General features: G+C 37.6%; 1 protein-coding gene across 3 annotated transcripts in view; it reads left to right on the top strand.

The window, feature by feature from the left end:
* Sms (spermine synthase) overlaps nt 1-24,404 on the top strand; it is a 75,602-nt gene extending 51,198 nt beyond the window's left edge. For all 3 annotated transcript variants that reach the window (XM_089103331.1, XM_089103338.1, XM_089103343.1), the window contains 5 exons: nt 4,829-4,983; nt 8,754-8,843; nt 12,588-12,779; nt 13,896-14,021; nt 24,255-24,404. In XM_089103331.1, coding sequence (XP_088959457.1) covers nt 4,829-4,983; nt 8,754-8,843; nt 12,588-12,779; nt 13,896-14,021; nt 24,255-24,302 — 611 coding nt within the window. In that variant the 3' untranslated portion in view covers nt 24,303-24,404. The remainder of the gene's footprint in view (nt 1-4,828; nt 4,984-8,753; nt 8,844-12,587; nt 12,780-13,895; nt 14,022-24,254) is intronic.
* Nucleotides 24,405-25,124: the final 720 nt, after the last annotated feature.

Genomic DNA, 25,124 nt, shown 5'->3' with positions numbered 1-25,124 from the left:
CCAGGGCATTACTCAAAACCCTTGCCCTGAGGGTTGTGGGGGAGTGTCCTTCTCAAAAACATTTTCTATCTGGAAATCAACTACGCTGAACAAAATGGCTATCTTAGAATTTTGATTGGATGTGTTTGGGGGAATGATAAGTGTTGGGGGGGGGGGGGGGCTAGTTGCCCTCCAATCACTTTCGACTATTAAAATGGCACTAGCCACTCCAATTTCCAATCGAATGAGCCCTTTTCAAAGTTTCTACGACAACTCCTTCGATACGAAGTGCCCGGGTATGGAGGAAAAAAATAATACATTGTGGCAACATCGTTTAATACGATGGCAACATCGTTTTTTAATTAAAGGTGGGCGAGAGAGGGGGGCTAGTTGTCCTCAAATCACTTTCGACTATTAAAAAGGGTACTAGACCTTTGATTTGATCTCAAAATTTTGATTGCATGTGTTTGGGGAAATGGTGGGCGTGGAAGGGGTGTTAGTTTCCTTCCAATCACTTTCGACTGTTTAAAAGGTCACTAGCCATTTTAATTTCCAATCAAATGAGCAATTTTCGATGTTTCTACGAGAAGTCATTCGATACGAAGTGCCCTGGTCTAAGAAAAAAAAATAAATATTACGTTGTGCCAACATCGTCCTATGATAAAAAAAACTTTAGGTCTGTGGGGGGGGGCATCCTTAAAGACCTAATTTCCAAAACTTTCAACTAGGTTGAACAAAATGGCTATCTAAAAGTTTTGATTGTATTTGTTTGGGGGAATGATGGGCGTGGGGGGGGGGGCTAGTTGCCCTCCAATCACTTTCGACTATTAAAAAGGTCACTAGCCATTTTAATTTCCAATCAAATGAGCAATTTTCGATGTTTCTACGAGAAGTCATTCGATACGAAGTGCCCTGGTCTAAGAAAAAAAAAAAATTACGTTGTGCCAACATCGTCCTATGATAAAAAAAAACTTTAGGTCTGTGGGGGGGGGCATCCTTAAAGACCTAATTTCCAAAACTTTCAACTAGGTTGAACAAAATGGCTATCTAAAAGTTTTGATTGTATTTGTTTGGGGGAATGATGGGGGTGGGGGGGGGGGCTAGTTGCCCTCCAATCACTTTCGACTATTAAAAAGGGCACTAGAAATCTCAATTTCCAATCGAATGAGCCACGTTTGAAGTTTCTACGACGACCCCTTCCATATGAAGGGACCTTTTCTAAAGGAAAAAAATAATACATAGTACATTGTGCCAACATCGTTCTTATATGCCCTCAGGACATAACTTAAAACTCTTGCCCCGAGGGTTGTGGGGGAGTGTCCTCAAAAAGATATTTTCTATCTGGAAATTATTTTTTTCTACTTTACTACGCTGAACAAAATGGCTATCTTAAATTTTTGATTGGATGTGTTTGGGGGTAGGATGGGCGTGGGGGGTGGCTAGGTTCCCTCCATTTACTTTTGACCGTGAAAAAGGGCGCTATCCACTCCAATTTCCGTTTGAATTAGCCCTTTTCGAAGTTTCTACGACAAATCCTTCGATACTAAGTGCCCAGGTATGGAGAAAAAAAACCAAACAAACAAAAAAAAACACATTGTGCCCACATCGTTCTGTACTTAGGCAGCGCTAACGCGCTGCCTATGATATGCTATCTTACGCTGGTGTTGCCAAGAAAAATTTATGCTAAGCATATACATGTGAGAATTAGCTTCCAAATGAATTCATAGAAGCTTTCTGCGATGTTTTGGTACCCCCCTAATGCTGGGTAAATAAAAAAACATCAGTTTTTTTGCTCTTCGCTTTTGTAATTAACTTTTTTAAGATAAACACAAATTACAATTTTTATCTCAAGAGCCTTAATTTGGTAAAAAACTAATGGGGGATAATAGATGTGGCGATGTTCGAAAAGCTAACGAGAGGCTAGTTTAAAATGAAGAAGATATATAATTTCTTACTAATTGTTAAGCGAAGCGCTGTCCATTCAATGCACCTAATCATAGTATAAATAATATGCACCCAGTGTCGGCTCACAGTTTTCAATCAAGGCACTTAGCGCAACAGGGAAATCCCCAAGCCGCCAAATTACTCAAATTACCGCCAAATAACAAATTCCCACTTTCTAATGATGTAAGTTTCATTGAATCTGGATATTAGTACAAAACGGGAGAAGTTAAATGGTTTTTCTAAGATTCTCGGGAAAGTAAGTGTTTTAGTTTCCTGTTTCTTTAAGTTTTCCATTGCTTAGTAGGATCTCTTATTCAAGCTCTTTAAGTTGTGGCAAGACCTCCCAAATATTCTAAATAGTAGTGACCTCAGAAACTGAAAAAGTTTATAATGGACGAGATAGCGTGATCCGTTAAAGTGTTCATTAAAAAAAACTTTTTCAAAAAGAACTTTTTCAAAGAAAAGTAAAGGCCATTTTAAATTTCAGATTAGACTTTTAAACCCCGGAGTTTTCGTTATATGATCTTTGAACCATTTTGAAAAATGATTCTCTCTAAGTTCTTATGGGATGGGTTTGAGGAAAATAGAGCGTGGAGAGGGGGGGGATAGTTGCCCTCCGATCTCTTTTGACTCTTAAAAAGTGAAAGAGAACTTTCAATTTCCAATCAAATGAGCACTCTCTGAAGTTTTCACGAGCATCCCTTCCAGGGCATAACTTACAACGCCTTCCACCGGGCCCTTAGGGGTTGTGTCGACACATAAGTTTTTGTTATATGATCTTTGAACTATTTTTTAAAAAATGGCTATCTCAAATTTTTGCCCTATCCTCTTATTGCGTCTTATTGTTCTAATTAAACGGCCTTTCTGTTTCAGGAGTAATTATTAAATAATTGGGACAAAATTCAAACATTAGCGTAAAGAGCGAGGTGTTGAGGAGGGGGCAACCCCCTTTATGTACGTAATAATATCTGTTGCTCCTTACTTTCAGTTGAAAAAACTTGAAATCTGGAAATCTGGCTCCATCTCCACGGAGATTCCTGGAACTCTTATTCCTTGAGATTCCTGGATACTTTCCTGGAAATCTTAGGAATGAGAACGTGTGGAACAAATTATGGCAACACCGCCCAATCAATTCTAAATAGTTTGGCCATGCAAATTACAAAATATTAAATGGACGAGATAGGGCGATTATTTAAGATGTCGCATAATGGTCACAAGGATTCCATTCCGCATTCCTTTTATTTGAGTAAAAAGATCGGACAGCTACTAGCCCCCCTCCCACGTCACTTTTTTCTCCAAAAAGTGTTTGATGAAAAGTTTGAGATAGCCATTTTGTTTAGCATATGTGAAAGGTTCCAAAACCATACCTTTAGATTTAATATGACCCACGCGGCCCCTGAGGGTGAAATTATGCTAGGGATAATTTGGTAAAGATAATTAAAAATAATTTACGATCTATGAAAACCAGTTTCATAGCCACCAAGACAAATAACGGGTGACTTGTATAACTTTGGCTATATATTTGCACATTAGGAGGGTGGGGGTAAGCTTGGGATAGGTTACTTTAACCCCACCCTTCCCTAATGCGCAAATATATAGCCCAAAATATATTATTAAATATAAACTAAAGTATTATACGACTATTTTCGTCATATTTCATTAGGTACATTAACTTACTTTTTGGGTATGTTCTATATAATTAACAAGAACCTCTTTTTTTTATTAAAGAAGCAATAAGACTGGAATTTGTGAAATGTGGGACACCTTTTTCCATGAAAATATAAAAAGTCCATTTTTTAAATTGTCGCTGGTGCCTCAGCAATTATACTAGCTCAACTATAGTAAAAAGAAACGAGTATTATAATTCTAGTGATATCTAGTGATTTATGTGCTGATTTAGTGTTTTTTTCAAGAATCTAGTGATTTTTTTCTTCGCCGAGTGGCAACCCTGTTGGTGAGGTGAGGATTGACTGAAGCAGAGGGTATATTTTACTAAGTCCTTTTAAAACGGCGGAATTGTGTGATACTTCAAGTGGAGCATTCAGACGAAGTTGTAAATTTAAGCTCACAACCTCCGAATGAATGACCCCAACCAAATTAATCAATGAAAGGAAAATCAAGCATCATTTCCTGATTGTTAACTTGCAGTTAACCTTCAATACACTCAAAAATTGATGGCTTCGCTGATATCATGAAGCATTTATGACCTTTCACAATTGGAACGTTCATAACGAAGTTACACAATAATAATGCAGCTCCGAGATGAGCATTCCAGTTGGGATTTTCATTCTCCTGCATTCACTGTTCACTGGCACTGATTGTGGCTGACAGCTAATTTTTGATCCACTTGAATAAAATGGAATCGGATACTTCGGGATACTTCACAATTGGAACGTTCAGAACGAAGTTACTGAATAATAAGCAGCTCCGAGGTGAACTTCCCAATTGGGATTTCTTTTCTTTGATTCTCACTGATTACTGACAGCTGTCCTAATGGCTGCTATTTAACTTTTAGAAATGGAAAAATATTTTGAATATTTCACAATTGGAACGTTCAGAACGAAGTTACTTTATAAAACGCAGCTCCGAGGTGAACATTCCGATTGAGATCTATCCATAGAGGTAATGAAGTAATCCGTAGAGATGCGGTTGAGGTTTTAATACATAGAAATAATGCAGAGAGTCGACGGTATAGATGATTCATTTGGTGCGCCTAAAGCGAAGTTACACTCAAACAATGTAGCCTCGAAATAGACGCCCCCATTGAACATCCGGAACACTGCTGTCCGTATAAACAAATCTGTAAGCTCTTCGTCAACCACAGCGAACAGCTTAGCCAAGCTTTAAGCAATTTATATAGCATAAGCAAGGAAAAGCTGCTTGTTGTAATCAAGTCTCTTTTTAGATTTGGCAGAGAGTGATATCGTCTACACAGAAACTTTGATGCACCGAGGGAAAATTGATTACACAAACAAAGATGTGCTGATACTTGGTGGAGGAGACGGGGCACTGTTGTGGGAACTGCTGAAAGAGAAACCGAGTTTTGTAACGATGGTTGATGTAAGTAGATTTTGTCTTTTCCTCATGACCAGCATACAGACGAAGTTTCTATTGTTAGAAAGAAAAGTTCGAACTGTATACCAGTGATGAGAAACGACAGTTTCTTATCCCAATTCATCCGGACGATGTATTCTTCAATACGGAATGCCAAATAGAACTGCAATAATTTCTAAAAATCGATCCCAGCGTTCGAACGAAGTTTCTATTAACTAAAGAAGCTTCGAACAAATACTGGCACCGACTTAAGTAGCACTGTCATTCAAAAATGTACAAGAAGCACTTGAGTGTAGACATTAAATGTTTATGCTTATTTCAAAGTTCTTCACTACAATAATATTCAAACATGATAAAAAGTCACAATTTTTAAGACGTCGATTTAGCCTATCCGTTAGCACTGCAACAGTCAGCCGAAGTTTCTTGTAAAAAATAAAGAATAACTTCAGCAGAAAGACAGCATTAACAGAAAGCTTGTCCAAAGCCAGTCTTAAGTACGCAACCCTTTAGAACTAGGGTAGTAAGAGTCTTTCACTATTTTTCAGTCAAAATCCAAAAGGCTATGAAAAAGCCAGCATGTTCAGCCTTTATCAAAGAGGGGATGCAAATGTCCCAACAAAGGAGGTAGTAGACCAAGTGCAAGCTAACATTCGATCGAAGTTGGAATATATCTGAACCTACATCGAAACGAATGCTAGGGTACAACTGACCTTGCCCTCACTTCTAAGTCGTAGGCGAACATTACCGGGAGTAAATACAACGAAGTACTAACTTAAGAACAGTTCTTCGTAGTTTTACTCCTCGATAATATCCAAACAACAAACACGTACTTGGTCACTGGATTTGTAGGTGCTTATTTTAGAGAAGAAGTGGATGAAGTAAACCCAGTGAAGAGTCAATATCCTTACAGTGAATACTTCAACCATTCTTCATCTAAATTTATCTCCAATCACTATTGAATGCTGACGGTGAACTGATTTTCATTATTCAGTGATCCAGGTTATATAGTATTTTTAATCATCCGTTTATTGGTTCTTTGGCCTTTGATTTTAGGTTATCGGAAGTTAGTTGACCCAGAATACTGTATTTTAATGAGATAGTTTCCTTTCAGGTGTCATGAACTGACATAATCAAATTATGTATCTAAAACTTCTTGCAATAAAATATTCTGTTGAAAATATGGTGTTCTCAACTTCCTAGATTTTAAAAATATATGAAAATCTATCTCAACGATTAACTTAGGTACGTCCCCAGCAGCGTTGCCAACGCGGTGCAATTTAAGAGGACCTGGTACATTTGGGATTTTTGGTACAATACAATTTTCCCCATTATGTTTTCTTGTACTTGCTTCTTTTTTGATCGGATATCTGTTCAAGTTTTAGTTAATCAAAATTTTCTCCTTGTTAAGGCAAATTTTTAATCTGCTGTTCAGATAGTACAAATTATCCTGTAGCGGTACAATTTCAGTCAGAAAACTGATACCTTTTACTTCAAAGCCTTGCCAAAGCTGGTCCCCAGAGGGTGGGCCTTAGGTTGCAGTTTCCAAAAATTTTAAGGTTTTCCTAAAAATCCCCGTTCTTTGTGTTTAATTTGTCTGTTTGATGGATTTACTCCTCCCTCTCTCTATGAAAAATATACCTACCCAAAGTAACCTCTTTCCTCATTAGTTTCGACGACTTGAATCAAGCCGGTGCGTAGGAGGGGGGGGGGTTACGAACCCTTTGTCAACAAGCCTAGTTTATACAAGCTGGCTTTCCGGACTTTCGACTAAGAGAACGAAACCGGGATTTAAATGCAATCGATCTAACTTCCGCATTCCTTCAATCAAAATCCTGAGTGTTTTTCGAAACCACGATAATATAAATTGAAGGCCTAATATGAAATGAAGGCCTCCAAGAAGACCATGCTCTTAGGCTTAACAGGGATGGTCTTAGGGCCCAATCTCCCTGAAATAAGGATTTTCTGACAAGTCTCCAAAATTTTCCTATTTTTCTCCACTTGACTAAATTTACCCCTTCTTTTCAATAGATAGATAGATAGATATTTATTGCAACAAAAGCCTTTTTGGGCCATGGCAAAATAACAAAACAAAAATAAATACAAAAAAAAAACACACAATAAATTACTCACAATTCATCAAAAAAGTTTCTCTATGTCCCATACCCACTCTTACAAATTTACCCAACCTTCTAAAATCATCAAAATTTCTACTTTTTAAGATTTTTTCAAGCCAATCCACCCCTCCAAAATCTGTTGAAAACACTTCCCTCCTCAAATTTCTTAACTCTTGGCATGTACTCATAAAATCGATAAGATCTTACTCATCTCCACCAATAGGACACTGTTAAGGACAATTTTTAATCCTATAATTCCAAATATAATTCGTACTTTCACGAATACCGAAATAATTACCACAAACCGAAATTACCCGTCTTAAATCCTCACTACTCATCCCTTCTTTAAAGTAAACTTTCTTCCTCCACACCTTCTTTGCCAGTTCCTACAGTCCCAGAGACGCTGAGGATGATTTCTGTTTCTGCCACCTTTGACTTTCCTGCTCTATTAGTCTCTCCTTTACTTTTTTGCAACTAGCCCCACTTCCACACCCACAATATGAAGAATTTATGGGGTTGTCCAACGAAGAAAAACACCATAGTATAGAGATTATTTGCTCATAAAGTTTGCATTATAATTTTTCAGTTTTGCAAGTGAGGTGAGCCCCCCCCCATAAAAAAGATATTAGAGGCTGATTCGATTCAACATTTTACTATTGTGGGACTGGGTGATGAGGTAAGTACTGTGGAGGTTATGAAAGGCCAAGTATCTAATCCCTACGGAGTGGCAGGCCTTTTGGAGTGGTTCCTTTCATGCAGTTTACAATTGTTGGGATTCTTAGATGATTATTAATAATTTTACTTCGATTTCCACGCTTAATTTTTGTTATAAGCCTATATCGTTTCATTTCTTAACAGTGTGGCTTTTTTAGAAAACGCTAGAGCTATACCTCCACCTTCTCGTATAAAATAGTGCAACGGTTTGTAAAAACAGTATCAGATGAATGAAAAACAAAATCTGAGTATAGTTTTAATATTTCTCTTAATGATGATAGGAACTCCTGAGTTTTTTTCGTAAAATACTCCCCCCCCCCCGGTAGTGGCTATTCAAAATTCCACTTTCTAAATAGCCTAAGTCGACGGAATCTCCCAAGCAGATATGTATGCATGACTTTGTTTCAAGAGAGCGGGCAAATTTAACAAAAAAATGCTAATAATTGGCAAATTAAATGAAAACTATTCGAACTCAAACAGGTACACGCACCTCTTCCCCCCTCCCCAAATATTTGGGACAAAGTCCGAGTTTTTAAGGGGAAAGCTACTACCAATTCACTGCAGCACCAAGGCTCCTGAGGCCAATACAGCTGCACAAAATCCTCCGTCCCAGTATATTCAAAGCTTCCCTGTTCGTACGCTCCCAAGAAGTTCCATTTTCCTTTAAATCCTTTTTTACAGCCACTTCCCCATTCGGGTACGATCTTTGTTGGTTTCTAGCAATTTTTTGGAAACAATTGGAAATATACTGGTATGGTTCGGGCTTAATAATATACATTGCTTATTCAGCGGTATACTTTGACAGTGTTTCTACAGCTTTATAGTATCGCTATCCCCCTCCCCAATAAGTATATAAAATTCATATGTATGGGTTTAGTTTTTCCCTCGATTGGGAAGCAATACCTTAGAAAAGGGGCTCTTGATTTTAAAATCAATTTTTCCCCTTAGATCGATGACGTTGTAATGCAGTTATGCAAAAAGCATATGGGGAGTGCATGTGGTACTGCATTAGATACCTACGATGGACCCAACTACAAAGTAAGTCAATTAAAAAGTTTAATGTTGCTTGATTTTATATTGCTCTTTCGTTTTAGGTTATATTTGACGCGTGGACATAATGAGTGAGTACTCGGGCCTTCTCCCTGCTATTTGCTTCTCCCTGCGTATGAAATGTGAGGGGAGGGAGGGGTAATGGAGTTTGGGGCCTGAATCTTTTCGAGGTGTCTAAGTGTTCTTAATATCTTACATAATTTCCTATACCTTTTGCTTAATTTTCCTGATTTGTGTTTTACCCTCCTCCTTCCAGAGTAAATATCTGTGTTCATTCGTGGTCACAGTATTCTTTTCAATGAAGAATGAGACGAAACTTAAAAAAATTGGTATTGCGTAAGTTAACAATTACAAAAGACCCCGGAATTATGTGTAGTTTGCAACCAAGGCGACAGTTGTCTTTTGTATCTGTCTTCTTTTCATCTCTTTATTTATATTACTTCTTTTTATTTATTAGTTTTATATGTATTACTATTACAGTTTAATTAATATTTCTTCGGTATATTATTTTATTTATACTTTTTTTGTCTTATTTTTTTCGTTTTTGTTTGTTCATCAAATTAAAATTGCACTTGGGTGAAAGTTTGTCCCACCGATTCTTTGATGTTGCCTTTTAGTGTGTTAGTAATGGTGGATATATTTGCTGCTAATATTTTTCTTTCGTGAATTTCTGTCATGAAAAGCTATCTGTCACATCATATTTCTGTTCTACTGCTCAGGAAAAATTAGATTTCTTGTTAAAAAACTCGTATTTGCGCTAAATATTTCAAGTCGTTAAAACATGAATGTAAATTGAAAATTAGTTAATGAGAAAATGATATTTTCTAACGATTCCGCTTATAATTACGAAAGTCCGCTTATAAGCCAGGTTTAGCAGAAGCACAGATCTAATTTAGGAATAGATACCAGGTGATATAAAAAAATCGGTGGCCGGCGTTTACGCCCCCGGCGATTACTTCCCGGTAATACCCCCCCCCCCCCCCTGGAAAATAAGGTTATCCAAATTTGAGAATTTTATTTGAGTTTTATTTTTTTTTTCCGTTGGAGGAAGGAATTTGAGTACTTAGCACCTACGGGGGGGGGGGGGTAAAGTATTTGGACTGTTTGAAGTCAGAAAACAATTCTTTCTAGGTATAGCCTTTACAAAATAACAGAAGAATAGCAAGGTATCTGGAAATTTTATTAACTAAAAAAAAAAAAAAAAAAAATCCCAGTATAAAGTAAGTGTTTTATGATGATCGCTGATTAAAGTTTATGTCATTTGTGCCTTTCATTTATGTTATTTTACTATGTCCATGGTTGGCTTTAAAATAAACTTCAATATCTACCTGTCTAATATGCAGAATATTTGTACCAAACATATTTTGCATGCAGACCCGCTATACTTTATCCTCCCCCCTAATATGCAAATCTATAGCCCGAATTTATTTCTATAGTAACGAATAAACTAACGAAAAAACTGTTGTGTTCTCGAATTTTACACAGCCGTAAACTTGAGTGAGCGGTGCATAATACACAATTACCAAAATTCCTTCCCCCTACGGAAATAAAAAAAAAATTCTCAAATTTGGAAAACCTTATTTTCCACGGGGGGGGGGGGGGCATTTTCCACGGGACAGTATTTTCCGTAAACTTGAGTGAGTGGCGCATAATACACAAGTACCAAAATTCCTTCCCCCTACAGAAATAAAAAAAATAAAACTCTCAATAAAATTCTCAAATTTGGAAAGCCTCATTTTCCACGGGGAAGCATTTTCGGGGGGGGGGTCCACGGTGGGGGTATACGCTTAGAACCAGAAAAATTGTGATGAAAATAGAAGCAAATAAGAAATAAATGCTTCAATATACCATAAAATGCTACAAAAATAAGCTTGCTTATGGCTAAGATGCTGTGAGAATGAGGGGAGGCATGGAAGCTAGGGCTACCTGCCAAAATGCGGGGAGAAGGATCAGAGGTTGGACTATTTTTCCTCCAATGTAGGGAGCTTTCTTGTTTGCGAAGTTCAATTTCTGTTGACGGAGAAGATAGGGGACTTCATGGTACAATGACAGTTAGATCTTCTCATTACATAGCACTGTATATATAAAACTAATTATATATACAGTGCTACATAGTAACAATAGTAAGGCTTGTGTCATAGTGACTGGTGACAAAAAGAATCTACTTAATATTGGTATATTTCTATTTTTTCTGGACGTAGCTTTCATATAAAGTTCTATATACAAATTATTATTATCTGGTTTGCTACCTTGTTTGCCCTATTTTTCATTTATGGAAAAATTCTTTTTGAATATTTTTGGTCAGGTCATGCGTCACTGGATCATGACATTAACCTTGTAATAATTAATTATTTATTGCAAGATTTCGAACTGCTGTGAAACTTTGTTGAAATGAATATTTAAGACGTTGAACTGATATAGCCGGAAATCAAAGTGCAATAGCATTTGTATCTTGCGAAACTCTTTAAGTCTCATTAATGCAGATATTGAAAAAAAAAAAACTGTTTTAGAATGTACAGCATAAAGTTTAATATAGATAGAAAATGTCTTAATCAAGGTCGTATCCGGGGTTTTGTTTGGGGGGGGGGGGATGTTTGCATTTTTTTTGTTGTTACAAAACATAAAAAAATATTTTATATGTATTTGTTACTTTTTCAAGAGCCGGAAATTTTTTTTCAGGGGATGGGGTCAAACTCAATACCCCCCTGGATACGGTCTTGGTCCTACTCCTAAGTTTCTCCGTAATTGCCTATTATCTTTAAGATCACCCCCACCCCATCTCCCTTTCATTTGATTATAATAAACAGTGTGGTAATAAATAATCCCCTTTAAAGATACAAAAGCTTAGCCCTTACATGAATAATCTCAGATTAATGACACTAATGTTAATAGTTATATTTTAACCAATAACAATAGATAAACTGTAGTTAATCAGGGTGCCAACTGGAGAGATAATGCACAACTGCCCCCTCCCCCCTAGATTCAAATATATGTGATGTTAAAAGGGAATACAAAATATAATTCCTATTTCAGATTTGGGGCTTTTTAACGTGTCAAATTTTGGAATTGTAAACATGTGCGGATCTGATAAGAATCATCTGCTCCCAAGCAAAGAAATTTGAAATTGCCTTGCCCCTCCCCTCAATAAATCTGTCCCTGAAAGTTTCACCTCAATCGCCCAGTCACGAGACAGAATAGGATGGACTTGCAAAAACGATAATTTTGGAAACACTCATTTACAAAGAATAGCCCCAGCATAAAGTTCGAAGTTAACTCCCCCCCTCCAATAAATCTGCCTTTGAAAGTTTTCTTTGATCTCCCAGTCGTAATACAAAATAGGATAGACTTATCAAGACCTCCCTCCCTTTTAATCGAATCCTTGTTGGTTTTTTTTTGCATGCATACAATAGTCCGAGTCTAATGTCGATTTTTTTTCTCTTTAAAAGTAATTTCTTATCAAAAAGGAATATACATCTAAATATTACTTTTCCTGAATACTGAACATGAACTTGTAACGCTGCAATTAGGGTTCTAATGCCCTACTCACTGACCTAGTCAAGCTTGGTCAATTGGTTTTCACCTTTCGTTTATTTACGTATACATGAAAATTATTGGGTTTCCTTTAAACCAGTTTTTCTCTAGAGGTTATCAACATTACCAGTTATATAGGTGGATTCAGGTAATTTGTTCTCCCATATGTTTGATACTAATTATTTTTCTCTTTTTTTTTAGATAATTGTTGATGACTGTATGAAAATATTAAAATCTTATATTGACGACAGAAAGGAATTTGACTATGTTTTTGGTGACCTAACTGATATCCCTGTAAGTGATGCACCGATCGGACAAATTTGGGATTTCATGAAATCTGTTCTGGCACTGAGTCTACAGGTTTTAAAAAAAGATGGCAAGTTTTTGATGCATGTAAGTCACTTTTGCTTTGTGGTCAGAGTCATGTAAAGATGGCAAAATTTTTGAGGTGTTCAGAAACAACATTATGTTTTTTTTATCAGACAAGAATTAAAAAATTGAAAGAATGCATTCTAGGATAAGTATACTGAAATTTTGCAAGAGGGTGGGGGCCTATATTTGTCATTTAATCTAGCTTTTTGCTTGTTTAGCACTGTAATTATTATTTTTTTAAACCCTACGGAGCATTGTCCAAATTTTCTTGCCGCAAGGCCTTCTCCTCAAGGAGTGGCGGCACTTTAGGTAAATTTTCAATGTAGCGTGATTGTGCCGCTTGCAAGCTTATTAAAAAAATCACATATTCTTCTGGTTTCTCTTCGCAGTTTTAATTTCGAGCTAAATTCATTGTTGTTTTATTGTCCTGCAATATCTCAAAAAAGTATTGCTACAGTCAGAGACGTATGTCTCTGGCTAAGACGTATGCCCTTTACGTATGTCCTGGCGAAGACATATGTCCTTCGTTTCCCCACCTATATCTTCTTTTGCAGAAATGTATTCTAAATGCTACAGGAAAATGAGTGAAAATCCTCTTGTTTAGCAATAGTTTTTGGTTTTGCTAATAATTTTTTTGTGTATGACTTTTCAGAAAATTTTCGATAGGGTGGGTGCTCCGAAAGACCGAGGGTTTGCTAAATGTTTTCCAGAGATATTGGCTACAGAATTTTTTGGGTACCCATCTGATTGATCATATCTCAAACATTAAGCTATACGGAAAATGAGGTTTAATCCCACTATAATGAGAGAAAGGTTGAGGATGGCTAGGACACGTTCTGTGAATGAAGGATGACATTGTCAAAGATTGTTCTTGTCGGCCAACCGAGTAGGGCCAAACGAAAAGCAGGTCGTCCCTGAATGGGGTGTGAGGAGGTCGCAAGGAAAGATTTAAGGAACTCGGGAACTTCTTAGGAGGTTGCAAAGAGGGAGACTTTAAATAGAATGAGATTGATGAGGACGTGTGTAGCTCTGTTGACCTGAGGCGGCTTAGTGCCGTAGTGAGTTGTTGGTAGTAGTAATGCGAGCTTTCAATATTGACTCTTCCTCTTAACTCATGCTCTACTATTTGTGTCGTAGGGAAATGGTGTATCATCAGAGCCGGCTTTACAGATGTTTGAAGCGCAACTGGCAAAACTGCAGGTGGCTTTCAGTCGATCTAACGCATTTGTACCTTCGTTTATGGAAGATTGGGTCTTCTATCAGGTAAATTGCCTTGCCATGATATTCATAAGTTAATTCGATTCACTTCACAACCTAAACAACTGAGTAAAGCGAGGTCTCTTTCCCTTCTCTGAACTATCATTATTTTAAAGAAAAACCTAAACTTCTTTAAAACATGGGAAGATTTAATTTTTTGGTAAAATTCTACTTTAGCTACTTTTGGCTATCTTGGAAAGGGGTTAGGCTAGGAAAATGAAACTTTCAGGGATGGGTCTAAAGGCTAAAGTATGTCCCAGGAAGTTATTTTGAAGGACCTACCTCTACTCCTTCTCCCTCTAGATGGTCCTGATCTTTGAAGATCTTTAAAAATATGTGTGTTATAATAGTGAAACCTTGCAAAATAGATCTTCTGCTTAAATGAAGCACAACAAAATTGTTTTCGCCTTCACAACTTTGCTCAATGTTGTTTTGTCAAAATTGCAATAGGTGTAGACCTGTCATGTAGGAAAATTTTAGGACCCTCTAGAGAGAGAAGGAGTGGAGGCAGGTACTTAAAAATACCTTCCCAGGACATACTTTAGCCTGTAGACCCGTCTCTGTAAGTTTCATTCTCCTAACCCAACCCATTTCCAAGATACCAAAAAAAAGTAGAATTTTACAATATAATGTAGTTGGTGGACAAAGCTGAACCTCAGCTATAGAATCCCACAAACATTGTTGTACTAGGCTGAGCCATCAAAACTACGGGGATAAGTTACCAAAAAGTTGCACCGGAAACATAAAGCTTAATTATATTGTTTTGTGACGTATTTTGTGAGTCAATGAAATTATTTATAAATGCTCATAGTATATTGAAGCCAATGATAGTTTCAAGGAAATTCAAGCTGTACATGCTGCGACCAAGATAAGCAACGAATGCTGGAGGAAAGAACTTGTAAAATAAAGAATTAAAGACAAAGTATTAGATAAAGTTGAAAAATTGCACTTACAATCCATGTAAACACATCTGTCGAAACGAAGCAAATGAACTGAAAGGTTACTTGAGTGTTGAACTATATGAAACTTAAAATATAGGCTAACTTTATGTATTTAGGTTAGATTTTGTACTCCAAACTGTCTGATTTTTATCTTTTCTGAATTTTATCTGTTTTATCTTGGCATTCAATAAGGGTTGTGTATTCAGCGAAATGCAATTTTATCTTAAATTTGACCTATAAAGCTTTTTATTTTTATGAAGCATAACCAGGGTTGTCAAAATGAAACGAAAAGATTCTTGTAGCCTCGAATCCAATATCACCTCGAATCAAAATGAAATGATAGTTTCAGGACTTTAGGAAGTGGGGGGGGGTATTGCCTAGAATTTTGAGAACTTTTGCTTGACGAATTCGTATAAATGCAAGTAAAAACTATGTGAAAAGGTAACTTCATGGGGGATTGCCCCGACCCTTTCTTTTTTTCACCTGGCACTTTATTTGGAAAATAAAATTGAGGCTTTGAAAATGCAAATAAAAATAAAATACTTGTTTTTGGCTGGGGATCGTTAAACAGAGAAACGAAAATCTCCTGAAGTTTCCTAATTTTCAGAATAAAATAGAACTGTTTCTGGCCTACTAAGTAGTATCAACAGGAAACAAAAAACGAAACTAACTTAGCATCTGGATTAGATTTTTTAGGTATAGTTTCAACTTAATATCCCTAGTTGTTCTTTAGATATTGCTGATATTCCTTTAAGCAACCAGCAAGCACATAGTGTGTTTTGGTTATGATCGGCATCCCTTTCGACATTTCCTTAAAGTTTCACCTTAATATCTTAAACCTTTTTGGAGACCCAGGATCAAACATGTCCTCTTTTCCAATAAAAATCCTTATATGTTAATAATGGGTAATTTGCATAACTTTTAGCTCATGCCCTAGAGGCTAGGGGGATGGGGTCCAACCTCGATGGCATAGATATTTGACCTTCAAACTTTTTTGAACAGAATGGCTATCTCAAAATTACCTCCTCCCCCACGGAAAATACCCCCTACCTCCACGGAAAATTCTCCCCACCTATTCTCCCTGGATAATTTCATATGTTCATTAGAAGGAAAATTGACACTTCGACTCACCTGTTTAAGCCAGAGGCAATCTTATAACATTGTCCCCTTCCTGTACGCTATAGGGAATAAATTCTGCTCATTTTAGAGTTTAATGTTACTCTTTACTTTCGTAGACCAGAAATATTTCCATAAATCAAGAGAGACTAAATATAAATTACTACCTCCCACTCCCCCTCTTCTTCCTTTGAACTAATTCTGTATTTACCTGAAAGCTCAGTGACGGATGGAAATGTTTTTCGAACTTGTAAAAACGTAAAACAAATCATAAAAACACATTTTTGATGTTTTTTTTTTAATTTTGTACCCCCTCTCCCCACCCATCGAAAAAAATAACTTCCGATACAAAAATCCTGGATGTGGCCCGGGAATTTTATATCAATTTCTACCTCCACCCCTCCCCTTCGTCTCTCTTTTAGAACTAATTCTGCCCCTTCCTCATTCCCGCCTCCACCTCATGGTCGTAGAAACTTCAAACTGTGCCCATTCGATCAGAAATTGAGAGTTCTAGTCCTTTTCTTACAAGTTGAAAGTAATTGGAAACCAAGCAGCCCCTTTTCTAAAACATTTTTGATATCTGGTCCTTTTGTTACCCCTTAGGACATCTGATCGACATTTTGAGGTACCTGTTTTGTACTTTCTCTGTGGCTGCTCAATTTTGTGTGTGGGTGAATTTTACATAGGGATGAGGGAATTTTCCGGTGGAGTATGTCCCGTGGGGGGAATTCCCGGGGGGATGAGTTAAACGCCTATATCCCATTTTCTGATGTGACTAGTATTTACGGGGTTGACAATAAGATTGCGCCGGTTTTCTACAACCAAAACCTAATACAGACATACTAGGATTGGTGGCCGGCGTTTAACCCCCCCCCCACCGGAGGCTGGTTGGTCTCCAGTCACTTTCGGATTGTAAAAAAAAACTTGAATTCTGAATTTCTGATCTAATGAGCACCCTCGGAATTTTCTGCAACCATGAGGTGAAGTCGTGGATAAGGAAGAGGCAGTCCCCCTCCTATATGGAGTAGATTCTGCTCATTTTGCGGTTTGATGTGATACCTTTCTTTCATAATAACAGCGTAAACCAGAAGTATTCCGAGAAATCATAAGAGAGTATATATCAATTTCTCGTTTTTGATGAGTTTTTTAAAGTTTCTCTTGTGCCGCCCCCCACCCCAAAAAAAAATCCTGGTTACGGCCCTAGAGATTATAGATCAATTTCTACCTCCACCCTCCCCTCGTCTCTCTTTTAGAACTAATATCTGTATTTATCTGATGGTTCAATGATAACTGGGATGTTTTGGCATTAAAATTCATCCTTTGGGGTATTTCCCTCCCTCCCTAACTACAAACCCATTGCAGAAGTTCAAGTGCCTTTTTAAGTTTTGCAATTTGTCCATTGTTTACAGATAGTATTTGCTATTGGGAAACATACGGATATTTTTTCGCGGGGGAGTTTTCTTCAGGGGGAGGGATGATCTGGAGGAATTTTCAGTGGGGAGAAAATGTTTGGGAATCATTTCCTTTCATTGGGGATGTATTTTCCACTGGAGTTTTCTGGGAGGGGGGAGCTCAAACGCCTAGAACCACTAGGAGCGCACAGTCTAGTATCTACGTCTTGCAGGAAATGGAGTGGCAGAGACGAGAAAAAAAGGGGAATGTATTGAAAAAGAAACAGATTTACACAAAACCCACGTTTTATTAGAAGCCCCTGGGCCCTCTTTCTGTCCAGTCGTAAGTCAGATTAAGGACGGAGCGTAGTAGACTAGAGAAAGAATCACTGGTCCCAGGTCTGTACTGGTGGGAAACTTTTTGCTTTTCTTGAGGTTCTAATGTTTTACTAACTATTGTAATATGATATTGTGACACGGAAATGTTTTACCATTGACAGAGACTATCGTCCGAATATTTAGACTGACGAACTCAAACGTTCTGAACTGGACGTCTCCGGTCTATCGGAAATTTATTATCCGGGTTAGGCAGCATGGCATTAGAAGATATAGAAATTATTAATTTGGGTAAGGCTTTTGTAGGTATGGATTATGATAGATGTTTATGCTATAATTTTAGGCAATAGTGACTCGTATGAATTTTGCATACAGTTGTAGTAACAAAATAGACAAGAAGACAAGTAGAAATATATTAGGGACTTTCTGAGACTTTAGGGACTCTAAAGTCCTTATTAAAAATCTATTAGGGCTTGAATTTCAAGGCTGGGCCAATGGATATCTGTTTAGGTAGCATTATTTGGGAGACCTTAGCTTTATTAGACTCAGGCTATAGAGATGATTTAAATCCTCTGAATAAACTTTAGAATGAAGGAAGTAGGGAGTTCATGGAGGGCATTAAAGGGTGAAATTCTGACCAGAGTGAAGTGAAGTAGGAGCTTGTAGTGGCTGGGTGGGTAAGAATATTTCTAGTATTAGACGATTTTACTTGAAAGTTTTTGAGGTCCGTGGAAAGTTTTTTCCCTTCAAATGTATAATTTGCTTTTGTTTATTTTGTATATGGCTTTGAAACACATACACAGATACGTTAAGACAATGTGGCTGTTTCGGGCCTTAACTGGGGGATGTTGCCAGTGGCGGATCCAGGGGGGTGGAGAGGGGGCGCCTCCCCCCCCCCCCCTAACATAGTCTAAAGTAGTGTAGTTTACTTAATAAACGCAAGATTGCCTTAATTAAACTTGCTCCTAACGGAAGTTTATCGGATCGACCTATTTTGAGCCCCCCCCCACCCATAAAAAAAAATCTTGGATCCGACCCTGGATGTGGCTGTTCCCTCCTGGATTCTTGCGTTCTCCTCTTAAGATTCCGAAAAATACCATTTCTGGGGCATTTTCATTGAAAATTGACTTTTTTGATGCTTTCATTGAAAAAACTACAATTTGCTCCCACCTCCTATATTTTCGTGAATTCAAGCCACTTGTGATTGTAAAAAATTAAATTAAATCGAAGGTAAATAGGGATTTGAAAATCATAGTGATAAGGGTTGGACCCGAGATCAATATTCTTACATGGGTTAAATATTGGTATATTTGAAAGATGAATTATTTCTTTAATAGAGCAAATGTGCTTTATCAAGTTGAAACTAGCAATATTAATAACTTCGGAGGATGCTCGTTCGATCAGAAATTGAGAGTTCTAGTTTTTTTATAAGTCGAAAGTGTTTGGATATCAACAAGCCCCTGTCCTAAAACTGTTTTTTGATATCTGGTCCTTTTTTTTACCCTTTATGACATCTGGTCGACATTTTGAGGTACATATTTTGTACTTTATCTTTGGCTGCTTAATTTGGCGCGTTGGAGGGATTTCTCGGGGGGGATATTTTCCAGGGGATAATTCAATATTTATTGTCTTGTCGTTTATTGCCACGGACACATTAATATATTTTAATGATATGACAAAAATTGAAAGAAAATCTAAAAAACAGCACTCGCCTAGTTAGGGGGCAAGGGTGACGGCTGTCTCCAGGCGCAGCCTCCGAGGGGGCAAGAAATCGAGTTTTTTTTTACTTAGGCTATATTGCGCTAGTGATGGTGGGGGCGGGGCAAAAATAACATCCATGAGTGTTGAAAACCCTAGCTACACCTCCAGAAAATTGGCGTATTTTATGAATTGTTGGAAAAGTTGTGATACTTGTTAGGGGAAACGGCCCTCATTCTACGTGGCTCTCTTGTTGTCTTGTTCTTGATTCCCAGTGTTGGGTTATTTTTTCAGTGTTTTTTGGCATGTTGCGTGTGCGCATGTGACTGCATTAATTGCTTTGTTCTTGATTGAGTTGCAGTGTGAAGATGTAATGAAACTCAAATTTTCCAATCATGTAGGGTTTTCTGACTCCTAAATCCTTTCCCTAAGCAAGCATCCCCCTCTTTTCCAAATATCCCTAATTTTAGTCACCAAGTCAGAAGTATCAAAATAACTATTTTATTGAAAAGCTATTAGCCGTCATATGCACATTCAATAACGCAAAAATTTTGGCATATATTTTGCTAGCAGAAGGGGAAGTTTTGTATGCAATTTCAAAATTATTCCGACAGTTTACTATATCAGGATGTATTTGGTTAGTTGTGCTCCCTAGAGCTTAAAACATGAAGATCAGGAATCAAGAACCTTGAAACTTATGTATGAATTTTATAAAATCCACTAGATTGTAATTAGATTACATTGGCTAAACTGAAAATTAATCCAGGGTTGCCATGAGAGGCACAATTGAGCTTTTTGCACCCATTTTCAACATGTGCCTCATATTATGTATCTCTTTGGGGGACAGGTTCTGGAAATCATGATCATCATGACATCCACCAGAACTGTTTGTTGGTTCTAAGCCACACTTGATGGGAGGGGGGGCAAGGCCGTACCCAGAGGAGGGGGGTTGCCCCCCCCCCCCCCCAATGTTTGTCTGACTCGTAAAAACGTAACAAAAATGGATATAAAAAAATTTTGTATGCGTTTTTTCAGGGGATTTTGTGTACAATTTTTTTAATAAAACCCACCCTCGAAAAAAAACCTGGGTACGGCTTTGGGGGGGGGGGGTTAAGAGTAGGTGTGGCTATGGTTTTGCAGAGTCCCTATGTGGAGAATGAGGGCTCTTAAGTTCGTATCATTTATTTAAATGAAGGGGCTATCAAATTTCAACTAATCTTTGTCGGAAGTGAGAGTTATTGTCCCATTTATATCTTTTAAAGGTCCCTACCCATTTTGGGAAGGGATTCCCTGAGTTTCTGTCATTGCGACATCTACCAGGACGAGTCATTGCATCCTAAGCTCGTTGGGAAGTAAGTGTCCTGGCTCCATTAGAGACTTTGTACCCCATCTAGCCTGCTCAGGGAGAGGGGCTTGAATGCCTGTCATCACAATAGCCTATCTATTAGAATAGTTTATAGGATCATGGCATCAAGCTTTTCAGAACTTGGGATCGATTCGGCATGTACGGCAAAGGAGGAAGAGAAATCTATAAATTATTGTCATAATCTTTTTTACTATAAAGGAACGTTGGATCCGAACCGAGCTTGGTGGGAAGTAAGTGTTAGGCTCTTTATGGTAATCTTTTTATCCAGCCTCTACGGTGTGTGGGAGAGTAAAGATATATAAATTTCTTTTTATCTGTTTATTTACTAGGCGGGCTTTCATTCTTCATTCGGTGAACGGCGTCTACCCCCTCCCCAGAAAATACCCCCTGGAAAACACCCCCACCCTCGCAGCTGGTTGGTCACCACTCACTTTCGACTCATAAAAAAGGACTAGACCTCTCAATTTCTGATCTAACGAGCACCCTACGATTTTTCTGCGACCATGAGTTTGAGGTATAGATAAGGAAGGAGCAGTCCCCCTCCTATATTGAATAAATTCTGCTCGTTTTTTGGGTTTAAGTTCTCTTCATTTTTATAATTTTAGGGTAGACTAGAAATATTCCCAGAAATCATAAGGGTGTAGATATCAATTTCACATTTTTGATGCGTTTTTTAAAGTTTTTTATGTATCCCCTCCTCCCCTTACAAAAATCTTGTTACGGCCCTGGGCATTATACATCCATTTCTACCTCCACTCCCCCCTCGTTTCTCCGTTAAAACTAATTCTGTATTTATCTGCTTCTTCAATGAGCGCGGGAATTTTTCGGCATTAAAATGGATCCTTTGAGGTATCTCCCCCCTCCCTAACTACAAAGCAATCAGAGAGCACCATTGTAGAACTTTTAGTGCCTTTTTGAGTTTTGTAATTTTTCCATTGCTTACAAATAGTATTTTTTATTAGGAAACATTCGGACATTTTTCGCTGGGTAGTTTTCTGTAGGGGGGGGGTGTCTGGGGGAATATTCAGTTGAGAGAAAATTTTTGTGAATAATTTTCTTTCAGTGGGGATGTATTTTCCACGGAGGGGAGGGGTATAATTTTATTAGGAATTAGCATCTAAGGCTTCTGTTAAGAGTTCGAGCCCAGTCCGATAATTACCGTCATTTGCTCCGGTTCGCAACTGTTTTCTGTATACAGGGTCGTATCCAAGATTTTTTTTTTCCTGGGAGGAGGGGGTACAAAAAACTTCAAAACATGCATCAAAAATTTGTTATATAATTTTATACTTTTCGTTAATAATAATTTTCGTTACTTTTTTAAACATTTCGGGGGGAATTTTAAACCCCCTATCCCCCATTCCCCTGGATGCGGTCTTGTCTGTGAGTCATAGTTTCTGCAGCACTTTGCACGAGTTTTTTTTTATAAAACAAAGTATTGTAATTTAACGGTTATGTTTAACTAAATTTATTAACATGGAGTCAAACTTTAAGCCAAAACTGAGCAAGTTTAAAATTGAGAGAAATCTTTTTACCAAATAATCAATGTTTGTTATGACCATTGCTTGCTATGGTGTGGCAATGCTTGCATAAAAAGAAATGAAAAGAAGAATAAAAAGAAATAAAATTTAGAAATAAATCTTATAGGGTAAATTAAAAACAAAACACTAGCACTATTATCCCCCCCCCGTCACCAGTAATAAAGGCAAGACTAGATATATTCCCGGAAATCAAGAGCCATTACATATCAATTTCTACCTTACCCTTCCCTACAACTTATTCTGTATTTATCTGAAGGATCAATGAGAGATATGATGTTTTGGCGTTAAAATGTACTCTTTGAGGCATGTGCCCCCCACCTCTTAACACTTCTGCAATAAGAGGGGAGGTATCACCGTGCAGTACCCTTATTCAGGTTTAGTCTAAATGAAGGGAGATTAAAGATTAATTCCAATACCCACAATATCATTTCCTATATTTATTTGAAGGCATATGGAGATTTAGACTAGTTGGGCTCTTATGCGCTTTTTTAGGCATCGCCTATACAATGACCTGCCGCCCCTTCTTTATAATAGCCGATGTTCAATTGCACGCTTTTCTTTGTTCTTTTTATTTGTCTTAGTTTCCCTTTGGCTACTCAGTTTTGCATTTCGGGACAGTTTTTCAGGGGGAGTTGTCGGCAGGAATACCTTGGACCCTGTTAAAAGATATCTGTGACTGTGTCACTGCCGTTCCTCGTTGGAGCATGTCCTGCAATTATTGCTATCTAGCTTATACGGCTTCTGAGTGTAGTCGTCGCAATTCGTGCTGGAACTGGCTCCCACCATATGACACAACATGTAGTAGGGTCGTCAAGCAGAAGTCTGTCTCCTTGTTCACCGGAGCCATCAATCAAAAACTTTTGGGACATAAGATCATTTATTTCCATTTCTGACAGCCAATAAACGTTAATTTTATTCTTCTTCAATGTGGGGATTCTAGCTTACAGCTTCGAACATTCCATGCCTACTTGTCAGTCCAAGTACCTTTGACCCTTGACCAGGTCCGCGTCGCTTAGCGCTTGCTCTAGGGCTGTATTATCTTTCTCTGAAATTCTCCAATGTTTCTAAGGGGTTTCTTGGGAATTGTCTTGGCTAAAAGGCTACTATTATCAGATTGAGCATATTGCAGAACCCTACTGCAGGGGTTTCAAGCTCCTATCTGCAAAAATGTTGAATTTTGTATTCTGCCAGAATGGATGCGTGCGTATTTGTTATCCCCAGAGTTGATCGTATAGAACCAATGGTTCTAGAAGGTTGAAAGAGAGCTCATTCGGACGGAAATAAAAGTTATAATGCACTTTAAGTGATGAAAAAATTGGAGGGCAACTAGCTCCCACCCCCGTCCAATTTTTACCAAAGGTATCCGATCAAATTCTTAAGATGGTCATTTGATTCAACATAGTTGAAAAGTTCAATAATTATTTTTTCGGTGGTGACATGACCCTCCATAGTCCCTGGGGAAAGGACTGTTAGTTACGTAATTTCCCCATTATTCACATATAGTATTTGTTATTGAGGAACATGTGAAACTTGTTTGGGGGAATCTTTGGCCCGGGGGATTTTCCACTGGGAGGAAAATTTCCTGGGAAATTTTATACGGGGGAAGTGGGTTTCCTGGCATGAGAATAAAATTCCAGGTCTTTATTCACTTCTATTAATTTCCTTTGGGTCAGGCAGTGCCTTGGTTAAGGACGGTAAATGCATCAAAAATTAAAAAATAAGCATACATTCTTCGAGAAAGTGTTTATACCTATGAATCAAATAGGCTAGTCTCCGAAAAACGTAGTCAACATAATGACTGTCAAGCAGAGTATATTTCCATATTATTTTTAATTATCTCGGTTATTTTGCAGATATGGAAAACCAATTCAGAAGTGCATCAAAATGGATCGCCAGAATAATCCCATTCCTGATCTGAGTTCCTTTCGAGATGATCTGTAGTAAACATATAGTTTTTGTTTTCTCTTTGTATGTTAATTTTTAAACATGTTTGTATTTTACTGCTTGGACTGTTTTTATGACTACCTTTCATCATATTCTGAATTGTTGATCCCGCAAAAAATTTAGCACAAAATCACAAAAAATCACAAATTCCTTAATGATGCAATTATTCGTTTTGGGGAAGTTATTTTTATATCCTTTCAAATTAAGTAGCCAATCACCACCCTTGAGTGAATTTAGGTATTGATGAATGAATTTCCTAATGAGCGGCTCCTATGTCTGTTTGTAAAATTGTATCTCTAAGAACAATTGGTTCTCTTATATCAGAACTACCTCTAGATTCTTGCGCTTAGATAGTCGTATGCCTATCTAGTTTTCCTGGTCACCACCAGCGTTGCCAACGCGGTACAAATATACCGTTTTGGGTAGAATTTTGAGGTCCTGGTGTAATGCAGTACATTCGAATATTTCATGGCAAAACTCTTGGTACTTCTTAACACATTTGGGCTGTATTTGCGGGGACAGTCCTTTAATTTTGAAAATCCATCGAGTCACCGCTTCGAAAATTTCAAAGCAAAAGAGATTCTCTTCGACATGGCACAAAAAATAATCTCCACAATATAATCACCACAAATTTCAAAGTAATCACCACCCAAGAAATAGCGCTCAAATTTGGTTTCCATAAGACGATGAAGATAAAAATTTGCTTGACTTTCAGTTTATTCTAGCATTTCTGTCTGTGGAATGGAAACTGACGTAGAAGGCTATAATTATGCTACAAA

Source organism: Artemia sp. Qi Xiang Cuo, chromosome 2 (assembly GCF_049724085.1).
Source record: "Artemia sp. Qi Xiang Cuo chromosome 2, ASM4972408v1, whole genome shotgun sequence".
NCBI classification, from domain to species: Eukaryota; Metazoa; Arthropoda; class Branchiopoda; order Anostraca; family Artemiidae; genus Artemia; species Artemia sp. Qi Xiang Cuo.
The sequence above is the reverse complement of the archived record's forward strand: the minus strand, read 5'-3'. Positions and strand labels throughout refer to the sequence as shown.